The sequence below is a fragment of the Cydia pomonella genome, chromosome 10 (genome assembly GCF_033807575.1).
Source record: "Cydia pomonella isolate Wapato2018A chromosome 10, ilCydPomo1, whole genome shotgun sequence".
NCBI lineage: Eukaryota > Metazoa > Arthropoda > Insecta > Lepidoptera > Tortricidae > Cydia > Cydia pomonella.
In genome coordinates this window covers 11,032,800-11,060,727 of record NC_084712.1, presented here as the reverse complement: position 1 = coordinate 11,060,727, position 27,928 = coordinate 11,032,800, and the positions used below count along the sequence as shown (strand labels likewise).

Genomic DNA, 27,928 nt, shown 5'->3' with positions numbered 1-27,928 from the left:
GATTGCCTTTACAACATTTAAAAGCCAAACACACAAAGCTAAATTTCCGCTGCTGCTGTTGTTAAACTATTTCAGAACGTATACTCTGGAACAGTCAAATGTAAGTGTGTTCCATATCTGTTTTTAAACGCTCGATTTTCACTACTCTTATTTATCATAAATGGGCAACGTTTCATTAATTACCGGATACCGGTTAATTCATTTCCGGTTACGGTTTTTAAAGTTCCAAAACTACACTGTCTGTCAAATTTGGATAGCACAGAAATTTTCGTCCTTCATTTACGTACGTGGGTACATATTCGAGTTATTCCAAGAGTTACGATTTTGTCGCTACCACGATATAAATTTTGACGATATAACAATTCAGTGTGACTTTTACAGAGCCCCATTCGTAACAGTCAACGACCATGGCTGACTCCCAGGCCGACAATAACACTTGCGTAGTGTGTTTCAAGAATGTCTTGTACTACTCGATTGGCGAGTGCGACCACCCCGTATGTTTCGAGTGTTCCACTCGGATGCGAGTGCTGTGTTTGCAGAACGAATGTCCCATCTGTCGGCAAGACCTGGCGAGGGTGAGCACGTTGTTTCGTTGGTATACAAACCGTAACTATAACGTATGACTTACTCGGTTTATTTTATCTACAGGTTGTGTTTACGGACTCCGTCCTGCCTTACAAAGAATTGCGCAATCGTGTTTTTACGGACCGGTTGTTTGAAAGGCAGTTTAAGATAGCATTCTGCAGTCAGGAGATAAAGAATGCTTATGAGGAACTGTTGGAGAACCGTTGTCGGCTCTGCAGCAAGCTGGCGCCGTTCCGGACTTTCACTATGCTCAGTGACCACATGCGGAAGGTCCATGAGAGATATTTCTGTGATCTTTGTGTTAAGCACTTAAAGGTCAGTCAAGTTTTGCTTACTATTTCACCAATATTCTAATTATTATGAATGTTATTATTAATTAATTCATTAGGTTGTTATACAAAAAACACTACACAATGTTTACATGTAGATTTTACCTTTTATAAATATAAGGTATTTAACAAGTGTATTATTAAAGACTTCATTTAACCACAATTTAATTTTTACCACATCAATAGTAAGTAAACCCTTAATTTGGTTTTCCAATTTTTTTATTTGATGTGGAAATTTCCAAAATGTTCAAGTCAACAAAAATAGCCGGGTCCACACAGAGCGAGCATACCCGCGAGGCAACTTCCTCACGCACAAAACTGCCAGTGTCGACAGGCCTCGGCCGAGACACATCTACACTGGCCGGTTTGTGCATGAGGAAATTGCCTTGCACATATGCTCGCTCTGTGTGGACCCGGCTAATCTAATATTAGTAGGCTTCATCATTTCCTTTACTAGTATGTTTTGCAATAATGTATGTCTGAACAATGCTGATACAAATTCTTATCTCAGCTAGTGTCAATGAATGCCTTAGTGATACTTGCCTAACTCTTTAATATTACATTAGTTGTGTCATCAAACATATATATACATAGTAAACAATTTAGTGTGCATGGCCATAATACATTGTGTTCATTGTACCATTAATACTGCCACTAAACTATTTTACCATTAATTACTTTTCTGGCAGAACTATTTTGCTTTGAGCATGGACTAATTAATCTTAGCCCATGCTTTGAGTGACAAATTTTTATATCCATAGATTTATCTCACTATATTTAGCAACATTTGCCATAGATTACAGAGATATACATTCATTGTCTTTTTTTCTTGACAGTTGAGAACATAGGTGTAACATAAAATATTAGGGTTAAGGGTTAGGGCTTAACTTTGGGGACAGTCGACATTTTTTGCCACTCTATTTGTTTGACCTGTAAGTCCAAGTATTAAAATTGTAATTAGGCGGGTCCACACAGAGCAAACATGGGCGTGAGGCGATTTCCTTGCACACAAACCGGCCAGTTTAAACGTGCCTCGGCCGAGGCGGCACGCTCAGGTGAGGAAAACGCGCGGGCCGCCTCGGCCGAGGCACGTCTACACTGGCCGTTTCGTGCGCGAGGAAATTGCCTCGCGCGTATGCTCGCTCTGTGTGGACCCGCCTATTGACAACAGATTAAAAGTGGTATCTATGGTCGTGTTTGTTAGCCTAATATTAAATTTTGAAACAACCATATAATATTATGATATAGTGCAATAATAATTATTTGTATCACTGGTAAAATGTCATGTCAATCATTTATTCATTATAAGGAAATTTATTGATTACGTCACTGACATTTATTGATGCATGAAACATATGTGCAATTAAGCAAAGATTGGCTTTAAATAATAATACTTCATTAGAAGTAAAATACACTAAGCACACATAATTTTGTATATTGACCAGCCTGTTATGATCTCTATCATATGCGCGTAATATATATTGCTTTCCCGCCCATGATGCTGGTGGTCAATGCCTCTGTGCTAGCAAGATAGCAATGTAATTATGTGCGTGCGAAAAAGTAAACAGGCGGGTCAATGTATGAAATACTTTGTGTTTAGCATCCTTACTTTACTGTATAGTCTCTATCTCAATAATTTGACTGATAAGTAACTTAAACCAGTTTATTTTAAATGTAAGAGTGGGAGTTGAATGAATTCTACATTTGTTAGAAGTCACATAATATACTTTTGAACTGTGTTGTAAATGTTACTATTGTACATTTCCCGTTTCTAGATATTTACAAATGAGCGGAAATGCTACACGCGGCAGGAACTCGCTCACCACCGACGAAAAGGAGACCTAGATGACACCTCTCACAGGTAAATATGGTACTTTGGAGTAATAGGAGTGTTTTAATCATTAATAAGATTACTTTAGATGTAGATTATTTCTATGACATTTGATATTTTCAATTAAAAGGTACCTCATTATTGGTTGACAATAAAAGTGATTTCTATTTGCCTCTTTATAGAGGTATTATTACTTATTGATAAAAATTAGTTAGTTATTCTTGTAACCCCAAATGGGCCGAAGTCCCAAATAATAACTTATCATAATCATCTTTCTTATTTTATAGTTTCGTAGCTCCTATTCAATTTTGTTGGTTTTTGACTTACTCAAACAATAAAAGGTATTTGGTCACGGCTCATGGGAGCCTGGAGTCAGCTTGGCAAGGAATCTCGAGAATTGGCATAGGCGCTAGTTTTTACAAAATTGACTGCCATCTAACCTTCCAACCCTGAGGGTGCACTAGGTCTTATTATTGGGATGAGATTAGTCCAGTTTCCTCACGATGTTTTCCTTGACCGAAAAGCGACTATCAAGGGATATTTCGTACATAACTTCCGAAAAACTAATTGGTACGAGCCGGGGGTTGAACCCGCGACCTACGGATTGCACACTTACTGCTAGGCCCCCAGCGCTTTTAACTCAAACAAAAATATAAGGTACCTGCACCAACTGGACGCCGTCCTGATGGTCATCCTAAATATCATTGTGTGGATAGAGTGGAGATAAACCTCCGTGAGCTCGGCGTCGGCTAAAGCTGGCGTGAATTCGATCTGAATCGTGAAAAATGGCGGAATGTTCGAGGCCAAGACTCATTTTGGGTCATCGCGCCCGTCAAGTACAAGTTATTTTTTATTTTAAACTTAAAACAAAATATTTATAATTAATTGCATGTGATAGAAATAAGTTACACTTAAAAAAAATTTTTTTTGTTCATTAAAAATTATAATTATATTTCAATATTATATAAATCTGATTAATTCTTTTTAAAATAAGTTAAAATAATTCGACCCGTAATGATAATGAACTTTGAAATAATTATATTGTGTAAATAATGTTTTCATCTATAAAATAATAATGTGCGATTAAATAGATATATTATAATGAGTTGACATGTAAAATAACTATATTTTATCAATAAAGTTTTGATTGATTGATTGTTACGTGCGCGATGACCCAAAATGGGTCTTGAATTCATGCCAGCTTTAGCCGACGCTGAGCTCACTGAGGTCTATCTCCACTATCTGTAAGTGCACCAAAGAAGGCCCATCATTATGTTTCTTATGAACTTGCTGTTTTGTCTATAGTACTTACTTACTTACTGTGGGAAGTAGGCCAGTTTAAGAACTGGGCCTTCTGTGGCGCACTTATGACAATGAATTAAATACGAATGTTGTCTATTATGAACAGAGGCCACCCTCTCTGCGAGTTCTGCGAGGAGCGCTTCATGGACGCAGACGAGCTGTACCGGCACCTCCGCAAGGAGCACTTATTCTGCCATCTGTGCGACGCCGACGGCAAGAACCTGTACTACGCGTCTCACGTGGCGCTGGCCCATCATTTTCGGACGGACCATTATCTGTGCGAGGAGGGCGAGTGTGCTGGACAGCATCTTACGGCTGTGTTTCGGAGCGAGATTGATCTTAAAGGTAATTGTAATAGCGAGTAGGTTGTGTAATCCCGAGCTTGAAATTAATCAGTCAGTAATAATTCTCTCTTTCCCTCTCTCGGTGTCTTTCTCATCTTAGAGGATAGGCGTCTGATTGCATCCATAGATGCTACCTTTGGAACCCAGGATATGCTTACCATTATTATTGATCGCCGATTTTTAATCTAAGGATTTTTTTGTTGACAGCGTTCATAATCTATTTCAATAAAAACCGGCCAAGAGCATGTCGGGCCATGCTCAGAGTAGGGTTCCGGAGTTACTCTTCCATCACAATAAGCTAAACTGGAGCTTAAAGTATAGTAGATTATTAACCAAGGGATGAACTGTGGATAGTACGTCTTTTTACTATGAAGGGGAAACTTTTTGCGATTGCTCAAAAACAGCTAAACTGATCATGTCCGCTATAGTTTTCATTTAATCTCTACTTTACGCGTCTTTCTTAAGCTCTACTTCCACAATTTTTTTCATATTTTTTTGATCTATGGTTCAAAAGTTAGAGGGGAGACACATTTTTTTTCTTTCGGAGCGATTATCTCCGAATATATCCATTTTATCAATAAATGTTTGTTAAAGACCCCTATTAGTTTTGAAAGACCTTTCAAACGATATCCCACACTGTAGGGTTGAAGCAAAAAAAAAAAAAACACCCCCACGTTACGTGCAGGAAAGCTACCCTAAAAAAATATAGATTTTATTCTACGACTTTGTCGGCTTTATTGATTTATATATCCATGCCAAATTTCAGCTTTCTAGCACTAACGACCACGGAGCAAAGCCTCGGACAGACAGACAGACAGACATGGCGAAACTATAAGGGTTCCTAGTTGACTACGGAACGCTAATAAAAAAGGTTGCCTACTGCATTATTAAATTCTTGAACTCGCATTCAAAAACCAATTTCTTATGGCATAAACATCGTTGATCAATTTTACCACACGGATCAAAGTAACCACAGTTTACGGTGGCGGCTGCGGATCTGATTTTGAACTACTAGCTTAATCGAGAGATAACACAACGCAAAACTTATACATGTGCATATTGCGCATACAACGATGAAATAAATGTTACGATTCAACGCGGTACTTCCCCGCTGTTAGAGGGTATTTCCCCTCGGCATAATTATGTGCGTGGAACTGTGTGTTCTACAGAAAAGGTTCTTCCTCGTAGTAATATCTCTACTATCAAGAAATTTTAATGACATACATAATATTATCGGCAACATTTTGTATATCTCAATTCAAGAATGGTATAGCATTTGATATCAAACACATTAGCGGAATTTATGGTTTAGTTTTAGTATAAATGTGTTTACACTTTGATATGACATTTGTCGTTGATTAAATAGATTGTCGAAGAAAAATATAGAATAATACGTAAATATATAAATGAGGACTAGTAGAACAATGAAAAAATATGTAACTTTAATTCGTATTAAGTCTAGTCAGGAGAGAAATATCACTTTGTATTTATTTCTTAGTTCATAAGCGCGATGCCAGTGTGCGTTATCGTTGGTTAGGTTTAACTATCCCTAATCATACTCTAAATTGAGACCGAATGTCAAGGGAAAAATGAAGAATTTAAGGGAAATGAATAATTGACTCGTTGTTCGTTAACATGCAGCTCACAAGGCGACGGTGCACGGGCGCAACATGCCGCGCGGCGCGGCGCGACAAGCGCGGACATTGGAACTGCAGTTCAACATCACGCCGCACCCGCAGGCCCAACGGGCTCCTAGGTCGGTTCAAGGACTATACAAATACACGCTATTTATACCCCCTGAGTCGGCCTGAGTACGGCCTGACTGGGAAGTGTTCTGTGCAGCGTACGGTGGGGCAAGCAACGTCAGCTCAGGTCGTCAGGTCGCATACGTTTGAATGTGTTGAACATGAACGCTGCACGGCCCGCCCCGATGCACGCTCCGCTAGAGCGTCCACTTAGTTTTTACTTATGTCTAGATTATGGCGTTGATGTGACGACTACCGTCTCACTTTCGGCAATTTGATCATGGACCTAAAAGTACAGCGTCATCTACTACGGGTTAACCTTGTAATATTAGTTGCACTAAATTGCGCCGTTCTTTAGGTTCCATGCCTAAAACGCTTTTAACATAATTTCATTAAATTTTGTACCTGTGACGGTGGTATGACTAGCTAAATTTTACGTCTTGAAATTATGTGTTATCATATCTCGGTACCATGGGGTCCCGGACCTTTAGGAGGCGTGCGTCGGGCCGAAATGATTACTAGTATAATATGTACCATACACCGATTTTAATGAGATTCTTAAGAATTTATGCTTTAAGAAACGGATGGTGGGTAAGTCTGGCCATTTTGTTTAAAGCAAGTTTTTTTTTTACGTAACAGGGACCGAGAGCGCGAAATGGAGCGTTCTATCAGCCCTCCACCTCCCGTGCAGCACGCGCCGCGCATCGACACCCGCAGCGACGAGCAGTTCCCGCGCTTGTCGGCGGCGCCGCAGACGCCTAACATCGTGCTCGGCGCCGGACATAAGGCCTACAAAGGTTATAAGTTGAAAATACACAGAAAAAATTAAGTTGCTGTTTAGTCAGAGAGCGGAGTTTAAAAAAAGTCGTAACGCATTTTTAGAAAACAATACGGTTGTCAAGAATTTAATTGGCACATCGGATCTTGATTTTTTGAGTTTAGCTCGATAGAAAAAAATCACGAACATAGTTAATACACTAATACTTTAAAAAATGGTAACAATTTATACACAAAATCTAGAAACACGTTGTAAAAAAAAATCTAGTGCTCACCACCAATTATTTGTTAACCTGTTGCTACCGGTGGGAACCTATATTGGCTTTTTGTTATTTATATATTTATATATATATATATATATATATATATATATATATATATAAACTATTGTGCAATTGATAGCTATTGGTTCTCCGCACAATAAATAAATAAATATAAAAATTGCTTCTGAAAATGCGCCTTTTAATTTTTGAGAGATCTCGCGAATACTTTATTCTTCTTTTAAATTTACAACCAATTATTCAAAAACACGAAATCCGCGCTCCCGAGCACGCACATTTCGCTCACGCTAACGCTCAATGAGGTTGAGAGAACAAGAACCTGCGGGGCCTTAAGTACAGAACAACAGGTGGTCTTATCGGTAAAATGCGATATCTAGGACGGTATGATGAGTGATGTTAAGTCGTATCCATTTATTTTTTGCGATAGGTACATAGTTATAAATATTAAATTTCAGCTTTATTCCTACACGTTTTCGTTGATACAGTGCACGTCTCGTAGCCCCACAATAGTGACGCAGTAAGTACCGAGAGATGTAGCAGTGATTGTTTGGTGTGGCAGGAGGCGCCGGGCTGGCGCGCAACGACCGCAACTTCCCGGCGCTGGGCGCCGACAGCGGGCCGGCGCCGGCGCCGGCGCCCGCGCCCGCGTCCGCGCCCGCGCCGCCGGTCGCCGCCACCATCCTGCGCAGCTGTGAGTACATCTACCTGCTGTATTCTTGTGTCACTCATTAACACTGATAATCGAAGTTTATAATGATGCTATGCAGCTGGGATATAGTATTTAATTAGGTTTTTTTTAGTCAAACGTTATGACATGGCGAAGTAGGTATATTTTGAGAGTTATAAAAAGCGACATACAAAGTTTGTTGGATACTTATTTTTTAAATGATGAATATCGATTTCTTAATATTAGGCCAAGCGTTTTGAGGAATTAGTTCCCAGCGAGCTGCAAATCGCTTTAATACCTTTATTTTGCCCTTAATGCGTGTAATCAGAGTTTGCGCAATTCCAGGAGGTGTGCATACATTTGATATATTTTGAGAGCGTTAGGAGATATTTTTTTCCTTGGATTGCCAGACCACTCGATGTAGAACCCAACATCATTTATAATAACAGCAAGATTTGGTGGACCAGACACTGGTGAAAAGGCGTGTTCGTTTTCGGATTTTTAACACAATCATACCAGAAATAAAGAAATTCCAAATGGCGGCCATTTTTTACAACTATGACTACGAATTCATATTAAGGTACCTCCTGGATCCTTAGATATCAATTTCATCAAGATTATAACAAAATATCCGCCGAACGTACCGTTTTCGATCTACAACCCAAAAACTGAAAAAGAAATTATACGCACCGCCTGGGATTGCGCAAACTCGGATTACACGCATTTAGGACCAAATGAAGGTTTTAAAACGATTTTCAGCTTGCTGGGAATTAATTCTTAGAAAAAAACTAATTTGATTGGCTTTTATATATTTTTATTCTAAATAGACAAAGGGCGGACCTTGCACCGTGCGTGTTGTACTTTATATTTTACTTCATAATTCATAATCCTGGCGAAATTGTTTGAGTAAAAAGTGCTGGTGGCCTAGCGGTAAGAGCATGTGACTTGCAATCCGAAGGTCGCGGGTTCAAACCCCGGCTCGTTCGTACCAATGAGTTTTTCGGAACTTATATACGAAATTTGATATTTACCAGTCGCTTTTCGGTGAAGGAAAACATCGTGAGTAGGGATTGCAAACCGGATTGATTTTCATTTTGGCCATAACCCGGCCGGATCCGGCCGGACCGGATCCGGTTTGGTATAGGGATATCAAAATTAATTAAATGACATATTTTTCTAGTTTTTTGCGTAATACGTATTCCTAAATCTATAATTTGAAGTTAATAAATAACTTCTTAACAATAAAATAACTCTTAGTAGTAAAAAGTGTGACCTTGTCAATATCACTTAAAAACCCAAATATGAAATCGGTCATTTATTATACAGGGTGTAATCGTTAAGTGTGGCCAGGCCATAATTCCGTAAATATAACAGATATCAGAAAACTTCCAACTGATATCGAAAGTGCGTTACCCGATGAGTAAAATTACATTAATAACTTTTTTTAAATAAAAGCAGAAATATCCCAAATATTAACTTCAAACCCTTCCATACATTTAGTAGGTAAGCCGTTCATTCAAAGACTAGTTTATACGACCGAGGCATTTCACCGTTATCAAATGATTCATGAATTTTCTTATGTTAACCACTTACTCCATATCAATTAATTATCATTTTCAAGTATTTACACGTACTGATCTATTATTATCTGACGGCTTTAAATTAATACTAAAGTTAGATATTTTCATTCCAATATTTTATAAAGCCACCAGTGTGTGGTGTGGTATTCTTGGTAACAGGATTATTGGGCCTTATTTTTATGGCGGCACATTGACTGGACAGAAATATTTTGAGTTCATCCAAAACGATTTACAGCGTCTCCTAGAACACGTTCCAGACGAAGAACGAAGGTTGATAATTTTCCAACAAGATGGAGCCCCACCACACAACGCACGTATTGTCATGGATTTTTTAAAAGACCATTTTACTGGCTTAATAGCCAATAATAGTGTGACTCCATGGCCGGCAAGATCCCCGGATCTTACTCCGTGTGTTTTTTTCTTATGGGGATTCATAAAGGATAATATCTACGCTGAAAGAGTGCACAGCTTAGAAGAGCTAAAAAATCGCGTACGCCGTGCCATTGCTCTAATTACCCCGCAAATGTTAACAAAAGTTCATTTAGAAAAAGTTAGGAGGGCCCGTGTATGTATCGCACAAGAAGGACGTTACATCGAGCAACTGTTGTAAATAAAATAATTATTAATTTCAAAATAAATCTTATATTAATTATTTCATAAACGGTAGTTTTATTATTTTATTACAATGTATTCGTACAAATAACGAATCTCAAACAGTTTTATCTCTTACGACACCCGACATTCTTTGAGGCTGTAAGTCGTCATACTAAATGTATGGGAGTGTTTTAACTTAGTATTTTTAATATTACTTCATCTATTTAAAAAAGTTTTTAATGTAATTTTACTCATTGGGTAACGCACTTTCGATATCAGTTGGAAGTTTTCTGATATCTGTTATATTTACGGAATTATGGCCTGGCCACACTTAACGATTACACCCTGTATATAACCATTCACAAGTGCTCAAATTTTCGTTTACAATTATAAATTTGATTAGTTTCCAATGCCCGTAATGGGGTGTGGGGTAGGAATTGGAACTCCTTGAAATGACAAGTTTTCGTGACTGTTCCTTGATTGAATTCTTTGTAACGTTGACATTCATTCTAGTAAGAAAATAAGATATTTTACTATCAACCAAAATGATATTAAATTTTCCCTAATTTTTTGCCCAAGAAAGTAGTAGTCTGTATGATTTAAAAAATTACCTTTTTTTTATTTACAGAAAAGTATATTGGTCAAATTATAGGGAATGGAACATGACACGACGATCTCATGCGAAAAATAATAGAGTATAGGATTGAAATCCATCGAGGAAAGGGACTCCTTAAGAAAAGTTACTTGGATCAAATAAAGAATTGGCTAGACGTAGAGTAGCATGTACCATTAAGGAAATTGCATAAGATTGGATGAAATTGTAAATACAAAAGATTCTCTCTCAAATTTGAATAGAAAATAAAAAATATTTTATCATTATATATATAAAATCGAAGTAAACTAAAGATTATCAATGTTATCATTTCATTTCATACATTCATTTTAAGTACAAACTTACAATCTTATATTCATTCACACATGTAACACATATGGATTAGCCCAGCTCTAGTCGGTTGAGTACCGCCGACTTAATCCTGCTCATTTGTTTACTTTTGATCTCCTATCACAACATTATGACACTCTTTTCTTCTCTTTAGCATAAATTACAAATGCCTTCCATGGCATCTCCATCGCTTAATTTTTCCTTCTATTACAGTATTTATGTAATCGTCGTATCGTGCCACCAACATGAAAGGCAACTTCTGTTCCCAGTCATCGTCATAATAAATATATTTTTATTTAACTAAATTTAAACTTTTTCATTCGTTTTATGCTCTGTTCAAGTTCATACCTCTCATCCGTCGCCTTTTCCTCATCTAAACCGCACAGTGCGTGCTGTATTTAGGCGTTTTTTTTATTTGACCGGATCCGGTCCGGATCCGGTGATTTTTACCGGATCCGGTAGCTCCTGAAAAGTGCCGAATCCGGCCGGATTACCGGATCCGCCGGACCGGATTGCAATCCCTAATCGTGAGGAAACCGGACTAATCCTAACAAGGCCTAGATTAGCCCTCTGGGTTGGAAGGTCAGATGGCAATCGCTTTCGTAAAAACTAGTTCCTACGCCAAATCTTGGGATCAGTTGTCAAGCGGACCCCAGGCTCCCATGAGCCGTGGCAAAATGCTGGGAAAACGCGAAAAAGAAGAAGAATCCTGGTGAAATGTATAATATGAATTAATAATTTCAGCAAAACCCAGCATGTCAATCCAGCTGCACAGCCAGCCGACCTCCGCGAGCAACTTCCGACTGACGCAGGCCTCCGGGCACCGCGCGGCCGTCCCGGCGCGGCGGCCGCTGTTGGACGATGACTTCCCCACGCTGCCGCCCGGCGCGCGCGACGACCACCCCGGCCTGGGCGCCGCCTGCCTGCAGCCGCCCAAGGTACGGTTGTCATGGTCACCTATGTTCTTGATATTGTACACTTCCCCACGCTGCCGCCCGGCGCGCGCGACGACCACCCCGGCCTGGGCGCCGCCTGCCTGCAGCCGCCCAAGGTACGGTTGTCATGGTCACCTATGTTCTTGATATTGTACACTTCCCCACGCTGCCGCCCGGCGCGCGCGACGACCACCCCGGCCTGGGCGCCGCCTGCCTGCAGCCGCCCAAGGTACGGTTGTCATGGTCACCTATGTTCTTGATATTGTACACTTCCCCACGCTGCCGCCCGGCGCGCGCGACGACCACCCCGGCCTGGGCGCCGCCTGCCTGCAGCCGCCCAAGGTACGGTTGTCATGGTCACCTATGTTCTTGATATTGTCCACTGAAAACCCTAAAAACGACTTCTGCCTTAGAATTAGTTTTTACATCTGCTATTCTCTAGTGACTGACGGCCGTAAACAGGAAGCATTAAGAAATGAGGGTTCTAATTAATAATGTAATATAAAATACAGGTTTTAATACAAATTAATTTCATGCAGGTCGCCATGATCAACAGCCAAGAGATGGAAGCTCTAAAGAAAAACACGTCTAACTCTCAACCAAAGAAGGCTCCGCTCAGCAGCGAGGCCTTCCCCGCGCTGTCGGGCGGAGGCGCGCCGTCCGCGCCGCCGCAGTGGATCACCATCTCCAAGCAGAAGGAGAAGCCCAAGCCCCGGGCCGACCCGCCGCCGCCCAGGGAGCCCGCCTTCAACCCTGTCGCGGACTTCCCCGGCCTCCCCGTCAACACCAAACAGAAGGCTAAGAAAACGCAGCAGCCGACGCAGCCGCAGGCCAAGCCGCAACCCCAACCCCAGCCTAAGCCGCAACCTTTCCAAACTCCTCCCACAAACTCTGACGCCAAACTCACAAAGAAGGAGAAAAAGAAGCAGAACAGCGCGAGGAAAGAGAACGTCTATGATATAGATTTGTCTCTCGTCAACGGCATAGAGGATCTGAAATATATGGATCCGACCACGCTGGCGGCCTCCGCGAACACGCCCGCTCAACACCGGAACATCAAAACCATTGACACGGTCACCGTCAACGAGAAAGAACGCAACGGGGGGAACGGAGACTTCTCCTTAGCGGCCAAAGAGTTCCCGTCGCTCTCAAAATCTAATAACGTAGTGCCCGTTAATAACTTCGCGTTGCCCATGAAAACTGTCCTGCAGCAGACTAAGAAGAAGGTGCCGAACGGCGTCCCGCCCGGCTTCAAAACTAGGCCGGCGTGCGACGGGATGACGTTCACGAACTCCTCGGGGCAGACGTTCAACGCGCCCGTGCACTCGTACATCCCGCCGCTGAACTTCGAGAGCAGGAACCGCGCGCTCGTGAACAAGTTCGCGGCCGCGCTCGGCAGCGCGCAGGCGATGGAGGACTTCAAGGTGGCCTCGCGCGCCTTCCGGGACAGCCTCATCGGGGCCGACGAGTTCTACGCGCACTGCTCGGCCGCGCTGGGGCCGCAGACGGAGGCGCTGTTCGCGGAGCTGGTGGCGCTGCTGCCGGACATCGCCAAGCAGCAGGAGCTGGTGGTGGGGCGGCGCGTGGCGCTGGACACGTGCGTGGCGTGCGGCCAGCTGCTGGCCGCCGCCGACCGCGCCGCGCACGACGCCACGCACTGGCCGCCGCTCGGCCGCTAGCCGCCGCCGCGCCTCGCCGACACCACGAACACTTTGGATCCGTTCTAATCCCCCGAGGGCTTTCATCGTGACTCTAGGTATCGTTTGGAGAACTCTCTTGGTACGCTTCCATAGCGGCTGAGACGTCTCCTGAGATTGAACTAGAGCGAGATCTCGGCTAAGCGGTCGGTTTATAATACCTGTACCTTGGTGTCATAAAATTTTTATCACATTGTTTATAAAAATGTATCCTATACTTTGAAAGCTAATTCATAATTTAGCGAATGCGCTAATGTCTGTAGCAGACCTTTTTATAATTTTGAGCTGTGTGGTGTCGAGACGAATGATAATAAGATATAATATATTTTCACTGAGTGTGACTCTTGTATAATAGCTAGCTACCGAAACTGTAGTGATACTGTTAAGGTAAACGTATAATAAATGTGATATCTTCGACATAAATACTGTAGTTGTACTTGCGGGTCTTGTTGCTGTTTAATACGCGAGCTTATGTACATAGTGTAAGACGATATTTCCAGGCGTAAATCAAATTCACTCGATAAAGACCGTATTAATACGTGGTACTTCCTATATTGTTTACAGAAAAATCTTTGTTACAGTAATTATCTAAAAATTCGAAATTAATCAAGATAACACGAGGCGTTAAGAAAAATCTCAATAATTGCATACCGAGGCCATTTTGTATGCTGTTTATTTAATGGGTACTCGTACATAAACAAGATATATAGCTATATCAATCTCAGATATTACGTCGCAAAATGGACGTAATATCTGAGATTGATGTTCGTGAAATATTTCAGTTTGCTCCGTCAAATTAAAAACTACAATTTTGTTTGTTGTAGGACCGTTGGTCTAAATTTAGCTCAATCTGTTTTTATACTGCATGTAAATTCTAATTTAGGGTGCTCTAATACTAAGTTTTAAATATTTGTCAAATTCTTTATGGTCTCAAATAGATGTTTCTTTGTACAGATATAAGGCCTGATTTACACATTTATTAGTGTTGTTTGCGAGCAGTAAGTGTATGAACTCGCACTTGACACTAATCCACGTGTAAATCGGGCCTAGTATTAATTATGCAAATAAAGTTGGTATACCTTTATAAATTACATGTAGTTTGTGATTTACTGATAGTTTTTTTTGTTTTGATTTTATACCTTATCAGAAAATCTATATTACTAGAATCAAAGAGAATTTGAAATAGAGGTGGATTGTCAAAGAAAACTTTGTAGCCACAGTAAATTTACTGCCATCTTCAGAGCGATGGTGCCATAACCTTTGGCCTATGCTCTATTAGATATTCACTTTTTGATATTTAACAAATTGAACACATATCAGTGAAATAATAAGGATCAAAGCCAAATCTTTTCTCTCTTCTCAGCACATTCGCGTCCACTGCTGAACCTCACTGCTCACTGCTGCCTCTTTCATAGATTTTCATGTTGATCTGTATGCGGTGGTTCTATGCCAGCTCGGCGCTGTCGTCTTTCTCAGTCAAGTCAAATGACGTTCTAAAAGTTTTAATCATGTGTCGAAAGATGGCAGTAAATTTACTGTGGCCACAAAGTTTACTTTGACAATCCACCTCTATTTCAAATGTATTTTTGCTAGAATCATACTAGGATGCGTGGTTGCTTCAGGTATTCTGTTTAAGGTACAAAATCACAAACTAGAATTAATTTATCAGTAGCTCTTTAGTGTTCAGGCTCTAAGCATCTGTGGCTCAAAATTTATAATCGATAATTGGCACACGTATTTCACCATTATTCTGCGGTACATAATAACATTAATAAATTAGTATTATGGTGTATAATATACACTATTAATTGATTACATATAATCAATTTCCATGAATATGATTATTGTAATTGATCATCCTGTTATATATGTTTTAATGTGTAAAGCAAATACACATTCAATACAGTGGTTTCTACAAATTATTTTGCGGGTCTACTTGACATCGAGATAATGTAACATTAATCATCTTAACCACGTGCAGGTATTGATAGCTCAATTAAAATTTTGTTAGAATTCAATACTTGACGTTCCGATGTACGTTCCGGTATACGAGAGGTCAATCTATACAATTTTGAAACTTAACTTTTGTGAAATAAGAGTCAAAATTGTATACTCATTCCTAGACTTCGTAGAATAACCGTGAAATACATATTTACCATGAGCAATGTCGACACTTTTAGTGTTGCAGTCTTGCTAGTTCGAAAGAGTACACGTGTGCTATTAAAATTATGTGTGAAATTCTACCTTTTTTTACTGACATTAAATTTGAATTGCACTTACGCTATAATATTCAACAGAGTCGGGTGTTTGTGTTAGAATAACTAATTCAAATTTGTACAGCGTTCAAGTCATATTTGCCTAGCACATATATTTTATAAACCCACCGTATATTAGGCAATTCGATTCCTTTCGAACCCCCGAATCACTGGGCTTGACCATATTTGTGCCGTTTTCAACCAAAAGGTACTTATTGTCGGTTGTCAAAAGGCACTATTTCCATATAGCTTCAATTTGAAATCAACCTTGTCGACAACCCGAATGTGGCACCTTTTGGTTGAAAACGTTACATTTCTGCACATGCTAACTTGCTTCTCTTATTTGAGTTAATTACTTACCGGCCTAGTTTTAACTATTGGTGTCTGGTGCCTAGTCTAAAAAATGGCGTATTACCAATTTTTCCCGTCGGGCACATAGGAATATGTGCATTCATATGATTCATTCCCATCTGTCCCCGCCTTATGTATGGCAGCAGTCACGGATGCCGGGGAAGAATAGGTAAACACTAAAAAACACTTGTCTAAAATGTCCCTGTTATTTTGACGACGCCTAATGTGCGATGGGCTTAATGCTGTTAAACATTAGTAAACGTTTTTATTGGGTGTGCTAAATCGATATGTGTCCGCTTAAGCCTGCCAGTTCAGTAAAAATGCTTATTTATGCATCTTTTTTACTTGATTATAAAGACAGAATTCATCTTAATACTTTTTCTTTGCAAGATAACATCTCTCATTTTAACCATCTAAAATATAGTACAGTATAAAAATTATAGCACCGCAGCGGACTAACAATGTGAAATTATTTTAAAAACCAAATTTATTATATTTTTATACTGCTTGAGTAAAACATACTGAACTACGTGTAAAATATTTTTGTTAAATAATTTTATTGGTTTTATTAAGCTTTCAAATTGTACTAATGTACGGACAATATAAAATGTATAAGTAATGAGTAAAGACGGAACTGAGATTAAAATAAAGAAGCATTGGTCTCTACAAATTTTGCAGTTTTAATCAAACTCATTGGTGCAAACCTATGTTCGCACCTACGATTTCCAGTTCGGATGCCACATGCGTTGAATATCTAGCAGCTCCTTTAACGCTCAGATGCCTCATCTTAGTACTTAAGCAGAAAAATATTAGGTAATCTTATTATGGTAAGTTGGAAAGTAAATAAAACAAAATTAATTCATATAGATACATATATTTTGTCGCCTATGAACAACCAAATAAAATGCGTATAAAAACCCCCTACTTGTCGCTCTTGCCCCAGCCCAAGAACCCCTTGACCAGGCCCGTGATGCCGGCGCCCTGCTTCTTGCTGTCGGCCGCGCCCGTCTTGTCGTCCAGGCTCGGGAACTCTATGAAGTTGCACGCCAGGTCGAAGAACAGCGGCTTGCAAGGAATCGCCTCCATCGGGGGCGGCATCTTGAAGATGTTAGGGTTCTTGGTCAACACTTGAGTGTCCTCGCGGTACTCGTCCAAGCGGTCCACTAGAGGCTTCTTATCTTTGTACGGTTTGCCGCTAGAGGTGTATTTTTCTTCATCCTCGTCATCGTCTTCGAGCACCGAATCGGCGTGGACTTCGAATTTGCAGCTTTCAATGTCTTTCTTTAAAGTTTCCAGCTTCTCTCGCAACTGTTTATCGTCAAGTTTGCTAGCGATGGATTCGACAGTGTATGTGCTGCAGCGTTCGAGCATGGCCAGCGCTTCCCTGAAACGCCTGAGTCCGGTTAAGACCTGGGCGATGTAGTAGCATCGGAAGGCCTTGTACGCCTTCATCTGGATTTCTATTTCCTGCTGATACGCCGCGTCATTTTCAAAGCCAGGTAGTTGTTGAAGCTCATTGAAGTTCTGAAGAATGATCTCGTAGAGCCTCGTCAAGTCTTGAGGGCGGACTTTCTTTCCGTCTATCTGAGTGTTATTCTTGCGCGCGGTTTCGGCTTGTTGAACTAAAAGGTTGTTCCTCTCGATGGTGCGCATGAGACGCAGATACATCAGATACGAGAGAAGATAGTAGATGCCGGATTGGGTGCCCTCGGTGGTTTTGAGTTTGGGGTCGTTCTTGATCTCGTCCTTGATGGCGGAGATGGCGTCCTTGACGTCGATGAGTATGTTGTCGAGGATGTCGATCTTGGCCTGGGTGGCGGGCGCGGCGGCGGCGGACTTGTCGAGGTCCTGCAGCGTGATGAGGAACATGCGCGCCTTCTCCGGCCGCACCGTCACGCGCCGCCCGCGCCACTCCACCTCGTGCATCACGCCCGAGCGGGACTCCCTGCAAAACGACAGTAATAAACACTAAGGGAATCATTGGGCCATGGAGTTTATGGCGCGCAAACTACGACAGTCCACCAACTAATTCGTGGCTTTCCATCAGAGAATGGTCCCTATGCAAATAAAGCATATGGATCCATCTCCGATGCAAAGCTCGGAAACCGGTTAAAGGCCATGCCAGGATAATTTGAATCTGCCTCCAGCGAGATTTGGCTAGTAATTTTTTTTGATGATGTGGCTTTATATTAGAGGAGCAAGTATGCAAAATATCAGCCCTCAAATGTTATAGATTTTAGTAAAAAAAAAAAGATCTTTCTTCAATATTTTTGGTTTATATATAGCTATAGTAAAGACAATTATAAGACATCAATTATGTACATATTGCCATACAAAAAAAAAGATTTTACGTCAGCGACACCTCCAAGTTTTTCACCAAAGCTGGCTAGCTATTCATTTTGTAGCTTATTAAAGAGGCTTCTTTAATAAGCTACAAAATGAATGTATTTACTTAATTTTATCTGTAGTATAACAGGGTGTTTTTTTTTAAATTGAAGTCATCACTATACATTTTCTTTAGCCACTCGAAGAAATTAATAGTTTTTAATTATTCTTTTTTTAATTTTTGTAAGTGGCCAGTGTTCATTAGTATAAACATACAAGTTTTAGCGAGCGGGTAAAGAAAATGTATAGTGATGTATTCAATTAAAAAAACACTGTTATACCACAGATAAAATTAAGTAAATACATTCATTTTATAGCTTATTAAAGAGGCTAGCTTTGGTGAAAAACTTGGAGGTGTCGCTGACGTAAAAGTACTTTAAAAAAAAAGATTTTTTATTGTTTTATTTATTTAATTTTTTTGTATGGCAATGTGTTCCATAATTGATGTCGTATATTGTTGTTGTTGTCCTAAAGTACCCCAGAGGTGCAAAGGGCCTTCACAAGCTCGCGCCACGCCTTCCTATCTTCAGCTCGTCTTCTGGCCTCGCCCCAGCTCAACCCGACGGCTCGTAGCTCTCTTAGGACGGACCGTTGCCAAGAGTGTACAGGACGCCCGGAGCCATGGTTTCCGTCCGGCGGTTTCCACGCAAAAGCTATGGTAGCATTATTCGTTTCCCCTCTTCGAATAGTATGTCCTATCCATCTCCATTTCCGTGTCGCAATTTCTTCGTCAATGGGTGTTTGCCGGCATATACTCCATAGGTCTTTATTTCGAATGGTTTGGTGTCGTATATTGCCGTTACTATATGCACAATATATGTGACGCACGTCAAAATCGGCTAGTAGCTAGAAAAATAATAATTGAAGAAAGATCTTTTTTTTTACCAAAACCTGGTGGCTGATATTTTGCATACTTGCTACTATAACTCATCACTTCAAACATCAAATGTCATGTGTCAAATATGTGATGTTAGAAAAATCTCACTATAATATAAAGCCACATCATAAAAAATTTTTTAGCAGAAAGATTTTGTCAGATTAACAGTTTTAGAACAATAAAAACCGGTTTCTTCCTATGTCAATGACTTTCTTTTCGCGGCACACCACCAAACGGGCCGGTCGTCGCTCGTCAAATAAACCGGTTTATTTAGGTTACAATAAAGTTCTTAACACGTGCGCGTTCTTATGAAAGTTTGGAGTAAAACCAAAATAAAAAGGTATTTACCGCTCTTTTTAAATCTGTTACGAGCCCTGCTCTGATGGAACGCCACATTTGTTCGAGGTCTGGTACGCGCAGTTTTAACTTTACGCTGTAGAAAATGAGGCCACATAGACACATCACACAGGAAAACTATAACAATGAGAGTTCATTGTTCATTCACTGACACTGGCTTCTATCCGCCGAAGATACCATTACCAACTAGTAGCTGCCGGAGACTCGGCAACGCTCAGACGATGAGTCATATTTTACAGTGCAGCAGCAAGTAGACACTTTGAAACACTGAATACAAGTTGTTTTTCAATTACTTTATATTTAAAGTCATCGGCAGATGGTTTTGAAAAAAAAAATCGGAGGCCAAGGGTATGTACATTGATGCATTAGCAATTGAGCAATTTATATAATGAATTTCTCTATCCCAGTCTTTTTTAAAGGTAAAACAAAAAAACGTATCAAGGTGCCCCACTTCCCCTATAGGTTAAGGTTTATATTCACTTATCTTGAATCATCAGCGTGTCCAGGTTCTTGATGAGGCCTTGCTCGTGACCAATAGGTCACCCGGTTACTTAAACATTCAACCTTACGCTGTACGAATTAAGGTTCAAATACATGCTCACTTGCTTGAGGCTTGAGCCATCAGCGTGTCCAGATCTCGATCAGGCTCAGCCCTCCCATGACCAGGGAAACAACCGCCGCCATCTTGTCGGCTGTAACGGATTGAAAATACAACCTTACGCTATACGGGTTAAGGTTCATACTCACTTGGCTTGAGCCATTAGCGTGTCCAGGTTCTCGATGAGGCCCTGTCCTCGCATAGCCACGAGGTCGCCTGCCGCCGATTGATCGCCAATATTGTATGCGCAGTAACGCAGGCTAGGCTTCAGTTCTTCCACCTGTGAGTACATACAATATACTATTTAAATATGCGCAACATGCATGTACAGTCAACCAATTTGATTCCTAGGCCACTATAGAACCATGTCATTATGACTTCTACACCAGTGCTTATTGAGTGATGCATGTCATGTATAGAGTAGTTAAAGCGACAAGGTTCTATAGTGGCCTAGGATTCAAATTGGTTGACTGTACTGTACACTAGTGACGAGTGGGTTCATATTGCTATCTCTAATGCTTACCCTAACTGTGCAAGAAAAGTTTTACGACACTGTTCGCCAGTTGATTCAAAGCGAGTAAAGTCAATTGTGATTACGCGAGAAAAACAGTACAATTTGGACAACGCATAAATCACGGACTATTAATTCATGAGATTATCTTTCTGTTTGTTAAAGTAGGTCTATAGGTCTTTAACCCACTATAGGCTTCCTATAACGCTCTTATAAAAACAAGCCGGCGCATCCCTTGGGATCCTTATCTTGATAAGGAGTAGGAAACAGTGTGGAATCATTTTTTTAAAACACAGTATACAGTAGCGTATAAAGCCTGATGAATACGCTAATGGGTATTTCCACGAGACTGTAACGTCAGTTACCAATTTTTTCGTGTGTTCTTAAATCAATTAAGCAAATTTAAGTGTCAGTATGTCTGGCGCATAGCCCTTCATTCTCGATAGATCCAACCAGTAGATCCAAGATGGATCTAGTGAGATTTTTTTTGTTTGTTGGCATAGCCCCTACAGGTAGATATCTGGATACTTAAAATTGCTTAATTAATGTAAGAACACACGAAAGAATTGGTAACTAACGTTAGTCTCGTGGAATTACCCTAATTAGTTGCACACGGCTAATTTCTCCCGCTATTAAATACTTATAATTATGCCGCTTGTAGTATTCTTTATATATCTACGGCACCCAAATATATAATACCGCTCATCACAAACTCGTAGTCCGCGCGGTTTCTATCCCCGTACCTTCTGCTTGTACACCGTGCGCTCCTCCTCGTTGAGCGCGGCGCACAGCTTCTCCAGCACGAGCTGCGCGCGCTGCAGGCTCTCGGCCGCGCCGCGCCACTGCTGCAGCTCCACCAGCAGCACCCCGCTCAGCCAGGCTGCATACGCGCCGGCTTCTAGCTGCGTGCGGGCGTCGCATACACCGCTCTGTCAAATTTAATGGATCAGATAAAGAAAGCCATATCAAAACATACATGGGATTGTTAAAGGAATTTATTAGTGTTGTATTGTCCATCTTGTGAATTCTATAAGTGTCACGAGCGTTGCAAAGCCTGCATAATAATAATAATAATAATTCAGCCTATATACGTCCCACTGCTGGGCACAGGCCTCCTCTCATGCGCGAGAGGGCTGAAAGGCAAAGCCTGCATAAGTCGCGAAAATTATTGTCATGCTAAAAGGCTTCTGCGCCCTCCACGGTGAAATATGTGCTTTATTCGATTTAGAAATGATCAAGCGACCGCCAAGAGGTTGTTAGATGGCCCTTCTCAACGAACAGACGAACTAAATGACCTAATTGATCAAACGCCTCTCAAAACAGAATTTGCGTGATAAATCGTAGTTGACTAAACTTTAAGAGCATCAGAGAGTTAGCGTAGCCTAGACCTAGAGTAGATGAGATTTTCTTCCATAGTTCCATGATAGCTTAATTAACTATGAACACATCAGTCACGATACCTCACACAGCTCCAGTAGCGTCTGCGAGTGTGCGTAAGCCTTCTTCAGCCTAGAAACGAGGTGTAACTTATTCCTAGATTCCGTATTAGCTTCTTGTCGAAGCTGCATGGCGTGGGCCCAGGCGCGCTCGGCCTGTTTTGACAGCCTTGACTCATTAGTCATTATGAGGAGAAGAGATTAGTTAAGTACCTCACACAGCTCCAGTAGCGTCTGCGAGTGTGCATAAGCCTTTTTCAGCCTAGAAACAAGGTGGAACTTCTTCCTCGGTTCAGTATTAGCTTCCTGTCGAAGCTGCATGGCGTGGGCCCAGGCCCGCTCGGCCTGCAGCAGGGGCACGCAGAGCAGACGCGGCTCGGCCTTCGGGCCCGATACGTGGGCTGTCGTCACATCGCGCCGCCGGTAGTGGCGACGGTCACCCTAGAAAATGTTTTCTTTACATAGGAAAGGAGGTGCAGCAGTGGTGATTTTCCTTTAAAAATAGCAGATTGAACTTATGTGCCAACTATGTGAACATTGCCATAAGTAGGTACAGTCACACTGAAAAAAATAGATAGCCGAACTGGTTTTGTAACTTTACTAAATAACTAAACTACGGTTATAAGAAAATAAACTTTGCATAAATTTACAAACTTATTTTGTAGTGTATACCCAGTACCTGAACACTGATAGCCAAACACGGTTTTGTAACATATAACACATAGTTCGCAAGTCCCAATTTTTGTGTAAACAGTAACCAAAATTTTGTTACAGTTATGCAAACATTTCTTTCAGTGCAGCGTCAAATACTTTGTAGCAACCAAAGTAGCCAAATAGTTCGGTACACCATATATTTAGTATGGTATACCGAACTATTTGGCTACTTTGGTTACTACAAAGTATTTGACGCTGACTGTACATTGCATCATGAAGAAGTATTACGTTGGAAAGAGGACTGGACAAAGGTTTCATTTATGATATGATTTTTTGTTTGCTGTTTCTGGTAAGTACTTATTGTTAATGTAAATTTATTCAGTTCACCACAATTAACCACAAACAAGAGTTTACTCTGTTTAACTCTGCATAAAAGTTTAAACATACTTGCGGTATTTTGAGCACTTTCCTGAGGCGACGAATGCGGCGCGAGCAGTAGCCGCGGTAGCGCTGGTAGTCGCCGTGCCGCAGCCCATGCTGCTGCTGTGCATCCTTCGTCAGCCGGAAGACTGTGCTGGTTACGAAAATCATTCAAACGAACAAACAGCAAACAACAAATACCATATGTACTGGTATATTACGCAAATAAAGGCATTAAGGAAGAAAGAAAATATAACATAATTTGTACCTACTACTTAGGGTGACCAGCAGACAACTGCATTGAAAATACGGGAAAATTCGAGGTTAAAATACGAGACAGGCCGTTTTTTAGGGTTCCGTACCCAAAGGGTCAAACAGGACCCTATTACTGAGATTCCGCTGTCCGTCCGTCCGTCCATCTGTCACCAGACTGTATTTCATGAATCGTGATAGTTAACCAGTTGAAATTTCTACAGATTATGTATTTCTGTTGCCGCTATAACAACAAATACTAAAAACAGAATAAAATAAATATTTCTTTCCAATCTCGAGGTTCTTATCCAGTCACCGAAGTTAAGCAACGTCGGGCGGGGTCAGTACTTGGATGGGTGACCGTTTTTTATCTTATACCTTTAAACGAGCAATTCTTGTATATATATATTTCTGTGATCTCGGAATCGGCTCTAACGATTTCGCTGAAATTTGGTATATGGGGGTTTTTGGGGGTATACAATCGATCTAGATTAGTCCTAAATTTGGGAAAACACGTGTTTTCGAGTTTTCATGCGTTTTTCTTTCGACGCAGAATATGGTCGCTAATTTCGTAGTGCCGGCCACTGTCCGTCTGGTTCAGCGGGTTAAGACGCGGACGGCTAGAAACGAGTGTTACGGGTTCGAATCCCGCCCGGTGACCAACTTTTTTTTTTAATGTGTTCATGTGTATATATAATTTTTTAATTTTTATTGTTTTAGACAAGTTTAATTTAGTAAAAAATGTAGTTAAGATTATCATCTATACACCACCTTATTACAATAAATAGTTATAACCGAGCAAAGCTCGGTCGCCCAGGTACTAGATAATTGTACGGAACCCTTCCTGTGCGAGTCCGACTCGCACTTGGCCGGTTTTTATTAAAAATCATTTTCTTTGTCATTAAACTTTGGCATAATCAATTAAATAGTCTATACCATTAATGAAACACCGTGTACAAGAAAAGAAATATTGTTCGAATAGGTATTTTTATAGTTAAATGCCATTGAATCATAAAATTACGGGACAACATACTGTCTCGTATTAACTAACTAACTGCTTTGGCTCAGCGATCCAAAAAGAATCTTGGCCTCCGAAACGAGAGAACGCCACCTGTCCCGATCCAGCGCGGTTTCCTGCCATGAATTGGCATTCAGCCGACGCAGGTCCGCCTCCACGACATCACACCAGCGGTAGCTGGGGCGCCCGATCGGTCGTTTCACCAAATTACGGGACACTGAAAAATTCGTGCCCTAAATACAGGACATCTGGGCACCCTACTACTAGTCTTTATTGCACACCTCAGTAAAAGAAAATGGTACAAATCAACTTAAAAGTAGAGGTAAGTAATCAGCAGTGTTATCATTACAGAATTATCTCTTCCATACTGTTAAAGTACTTGCTAACTCTAACATTTACTTGATAGATATCTTGATAGTAATGTGAAACACGAAAGACGAATTCTTGAGATAAACTTGCTTTATTACTTATAACTTGATAGGTGTGCACACTTATATAGTAGCGAACGTGATTATTTAATGAATGAAAAGGGGAACTTATTGACTAATTATAACACTTTTATATAAACTAAATGCTGATGGGGCAAATGATGAATATGATGCATGTGCAATTTACTTGTACACATACAGCCTGTGAGTAGCTAGCCTATAAAAAATATTCGAAAGCTGAGCAGCCAAATATTTGAATATCAAAACAGGTTGACAAATTTTGGGACTCATGGAAAAGACAAATAGTGTTTACTTTATTTGTGTAACTACATACCCCCAAGCTAAATGTATGGAAACAACATTGTTATTTTTAATATCTCATGTTTCTATTATTATTATTGTATATTGGTAACCAAAAACTTACATTAGGCAACCCCATAAGATTAAAAATACATGGTAAGTAATAAAACATCCTAATATATTGAAAAAAATATATATAAAAGATATAAGATTTTTGTTCTTTTTTTCTTTCGAAGTTCGATATCTCAATTATTCTGGGCGCTAATGAATTAAGTGTTTCCGAACCTAGGGTCTATTTTAACGGCTTCTATGTATTTTCATTTTCAATTGTGTTTTTATTTTTTTCTCACTTTGTACGCATGTGTGTGTGCGTCAGTGTTATTTTACATTACTTTTTTTATATACTTTGTAATTACTTGTGAGTTCCTGTAATTGGCTCTCTGTATTAATCTTGTTGTCCTATTGTAAGTTTAAAGCTGTTGGTTCTCCTGAACATAAATAAATAAATTTGGAAAAAGTTACAGTCTCCCTTTGTAATTATTACCTTTACTCCAGTCATTTTATGGACCGTATGTATAGCAAATTGAAAATAACTTATAATAGGTGGTGTTTTTACAAGCTTTTATTTAACTTGCAATGTATATCTATACCTTGTTTGTATGTTGTTTGTATGGGTAAAATCTTGCAAGTTCAATGATCCACTTCTCATAAATCTGCATACATATGTAAGTCAGGTCACAATGCAAAATTATAATGGAGACAGAAGGTGGCCATGGGAACTCTGTGATAAAAAAAATGCAACCAGTTTTTAGAATTATCATGATGAACATTCATTCCCTGTGGAAAGAAAAGTACAGTCATAAAAGGTTGTCCTAAAACTGAAATTTTTGCCAAAAACACTCTTATTAGTAATTTATAGGATTCCTACAAAACAAAATGTTATACAAAATGTTGTAATGGCAATTATTGTAACCAAAATTTGAGTTATTTACTTCTAAAATGTTGTTATATCATTTTTACTATTTTGTTTTCTAATTGTCAATGAGTAGTATAAAAATCCTGACTTCCGGTTTGAGCGCCATATTAATAGTCATGCCTCGTGATTAATTGCCTTGTTTTTTATATTATGATATTGTGGTAGTATGCAGTGAATGGAGAATTAATCTTGAAACGCGTTTAACCACCATTTTGGAGCCAACAGCCGGTAGTCAATGTGCTTCTTGTAAAGTCCAGCTATCGCTTTACAAGAGCTGATAAAATCACCGTACACTGTCTTGTACTAACCATAAATTTTAGTCATATTTAAAGATCCTAAGACCTTGATACTGGCGAAATAGTCTCACTGGACTGAAGCCATAATTTTAAAAAAGAAGTATAAAAATCCATTGCAAGAAAATCACAATTTTTTATTTACATATACTTAAGCTTGTTTCCATACTTTTGGCCTGGGGTGTAAATATATACCTATCTGGGATAACAAAATATTGCTTGCAAAGTACTCAATTTTTATTACCTGTAGCCGCCCAAATATTAAAACTTGCCAAGACAAAGGCAACTTTGATTTGTCAAAATAAAGATTCAAACTAGAATGGAATGGGAGGCCTTTTTAAAGGATAATTGGTTATTAATGTAAGGAGTAATGTGTTTTATTTGGTGGGGAAACCTAACTATAATATGTCCATAATTTGCAGTTCATGATTTGGTTTTGCTTAGTGCACATTGTGTAGTTTAATGAAAATAATTCAAGGGACAAATTTTAGTGATTATTATTAAACTAATTGTACGCATTTTCCCAATGTGACAAATTTAACCCTTATCTATTTATCTTGAAGAAATTCGAACTCCTTCCAACCTGCGAGGTATATTAGTTAAGCATGCAAAAAATATAATGAAACCTGCGTTCCTTAAAATGAAACCGTCTTAACATTAAGTATCGATAAACATATTGTACTATCCGATTGAATCCACGTTAATAAAAACTGCTTGTTTTATCGTAAAAAGGATACTTTCTAAAGTAAGAAGAGTTGGGGGTTTCGCTTCTTCCTTCTCAGTTTCTTCAGTACCTAGGGCTTTCGCATCTCCAGCTTCTCCTTCTAACACTACCATAATTGTACAAAAATAAATTAATTAAGTTTGTCTACAAAATTTCACTTGCACTTTTTAGTGATACTTTTCAGTGTTCGTACTCGTATCACTCCATTCGCAGTATTAGCACACGCAACGTCATACGTCAATTGAAAACGTCAATGGACAGATGGGTACGTTTCGAAATTATTTAAATCAAATGCGTTCCATGCTCTTTGCACACGGTACACATAATTGGAGCAGGTAACAACGGGATTCTTGCGCAAGGAGTGTGGTTCGTTTTGTCCAACGGCTTGAACATGTGTACCAGCGTCCAGTGAGAATCGCCCAAACCAGAAGGCCTACCGCGAACCACGTTCGACGTTTTTTCTCTCTGTCGCACTTGTAAATT

General features: G+C 40.0%; 3 protein-coding genes across 4 annotated transcripts in view; 2 read left to right on the top strand and 1 right to left on the bottom strand.

The window, feature by feature from the left end:
• Positions 1-173: 173 nt before the first annotated feature.
• LOC133522092 (E3 ubiquitin-protein ligase ZNF598) lies at positions 174-16,886 on the top strand. The gene is made up of 10 exons (XM_061857296.1): positions 174-283; positions 382-575; positions 649-900; positions 2,690-2,775; positions 4,154-4,392; positions 6,033-6,147; positions 6,776-6,933; positions 7,754-7,885; positions 11,723-11,916; positions 12,453-16,886. The coding sequence occupies exons 2-10, from the start codon at positions 408-410 to the stop codon at positions 13,590-13,592; spliced, it is 2,484 nt and encodes an 827-aa protein (XP_061713280.1). The 5' UTR covers positions 174-283; positions 382-407; the 3' UTR covers positions 13,593-16,886.
• A 188-nt stretch (positions 16,887-17,074) lies between these two features.
• Positions 17,075-27,698, bottom strand: LOC133522078 (signal recognition particle subunit SRP68). Of its 2 annotated transcripts, XM_061857279.1 has the most exons (6): positions 27,459-27,698; positions 23,482-23,603; positions 22,594-22,821; positions 21,688-21,873; positions 20,583-20,713; positions 17,075-18,161 (listed from the first exon to the last, which is right to left on the bottom strand). In XM_061857279.1, exons 1-6 carry the CDS (start codon positions 27,556-27,558, stop codon positions 17,138-17,140), a joined length of 1,791 nt encoding a protein of 596 aa, XP_061713263.1. In that variant the 5' UTR covers positions 27,559-27,698; the 3' UTR covers positions 17,075-17,137. The 2 variants fall into 2 exon arrangements, with proteins under 2 accessions (XP_061713263.1, XP_061713265.1); XM_061857281.1 differs by lacking the exons at positions 22,594-22,821; positions 23,482-23,603; positions 27,459-27,698 and adding an exon at positions 22,405-22,524.
• Positions 24,913-27,928, top strand: part of LOC133522089 (large ribosomal subunit protein eL29) — a 29,568-nt gene continuing 26,552 nt past the window's right edge. The window contains exon 1 of the mRNA XM_061857294.1: positions 24,913-25,046. The gene's annotated coding sequence lies outside the window, so the exon portion shown is untranslated. The remainder of the gene's footprint in view (positions 25,047-27,928) is intronic.

Bases quoted from the DNA above. Each gene is read 5' to 3' on its own strand.
- LOC133522078 (XM_061857279.1), bottom strand. From the start codon at position 27,558: ATGGTAGTGTTAGAAGGAGAAGCTGGAGATGCGAAAGCCCTAGGTACT. The intron at 22,822-23,481 runs GTATGTTTAAAC...AACATTTTCTAG, and splicing joins AAGTGCTCAAAATACCGCAA to GGTGACCGTCGCCACTACCG. The intron at 21,874-22,593 runs GTACTTAACTAA...TAAATTTGACAG, and splicing joins CGCTACTGGAGCTGTGTGAG to AGCGGTGTATGCGACGCCCG.
- LOC133522092 (XM_061857296.1), top strand. From the start codon at position 408: ATGGCTGACTCCCAGGCCGACAATAACACTTGCGTAGTGTGTTTCAAG. The intron at 4,393-6,032 runs GTAATTGTAATA...GTTAACATGCAG, and splicing joins GAGCGAGATTGATCTTAAAG to CTCACAAGGCGACGGTGCAC. The intron at 11,917-12,452 runs GTACGGTTGTCA...AATTTCATGCAG, and splicing joins CCTGCCTGCAGCCGCCCAAG to GTCGCCATGATCAACAGCCA.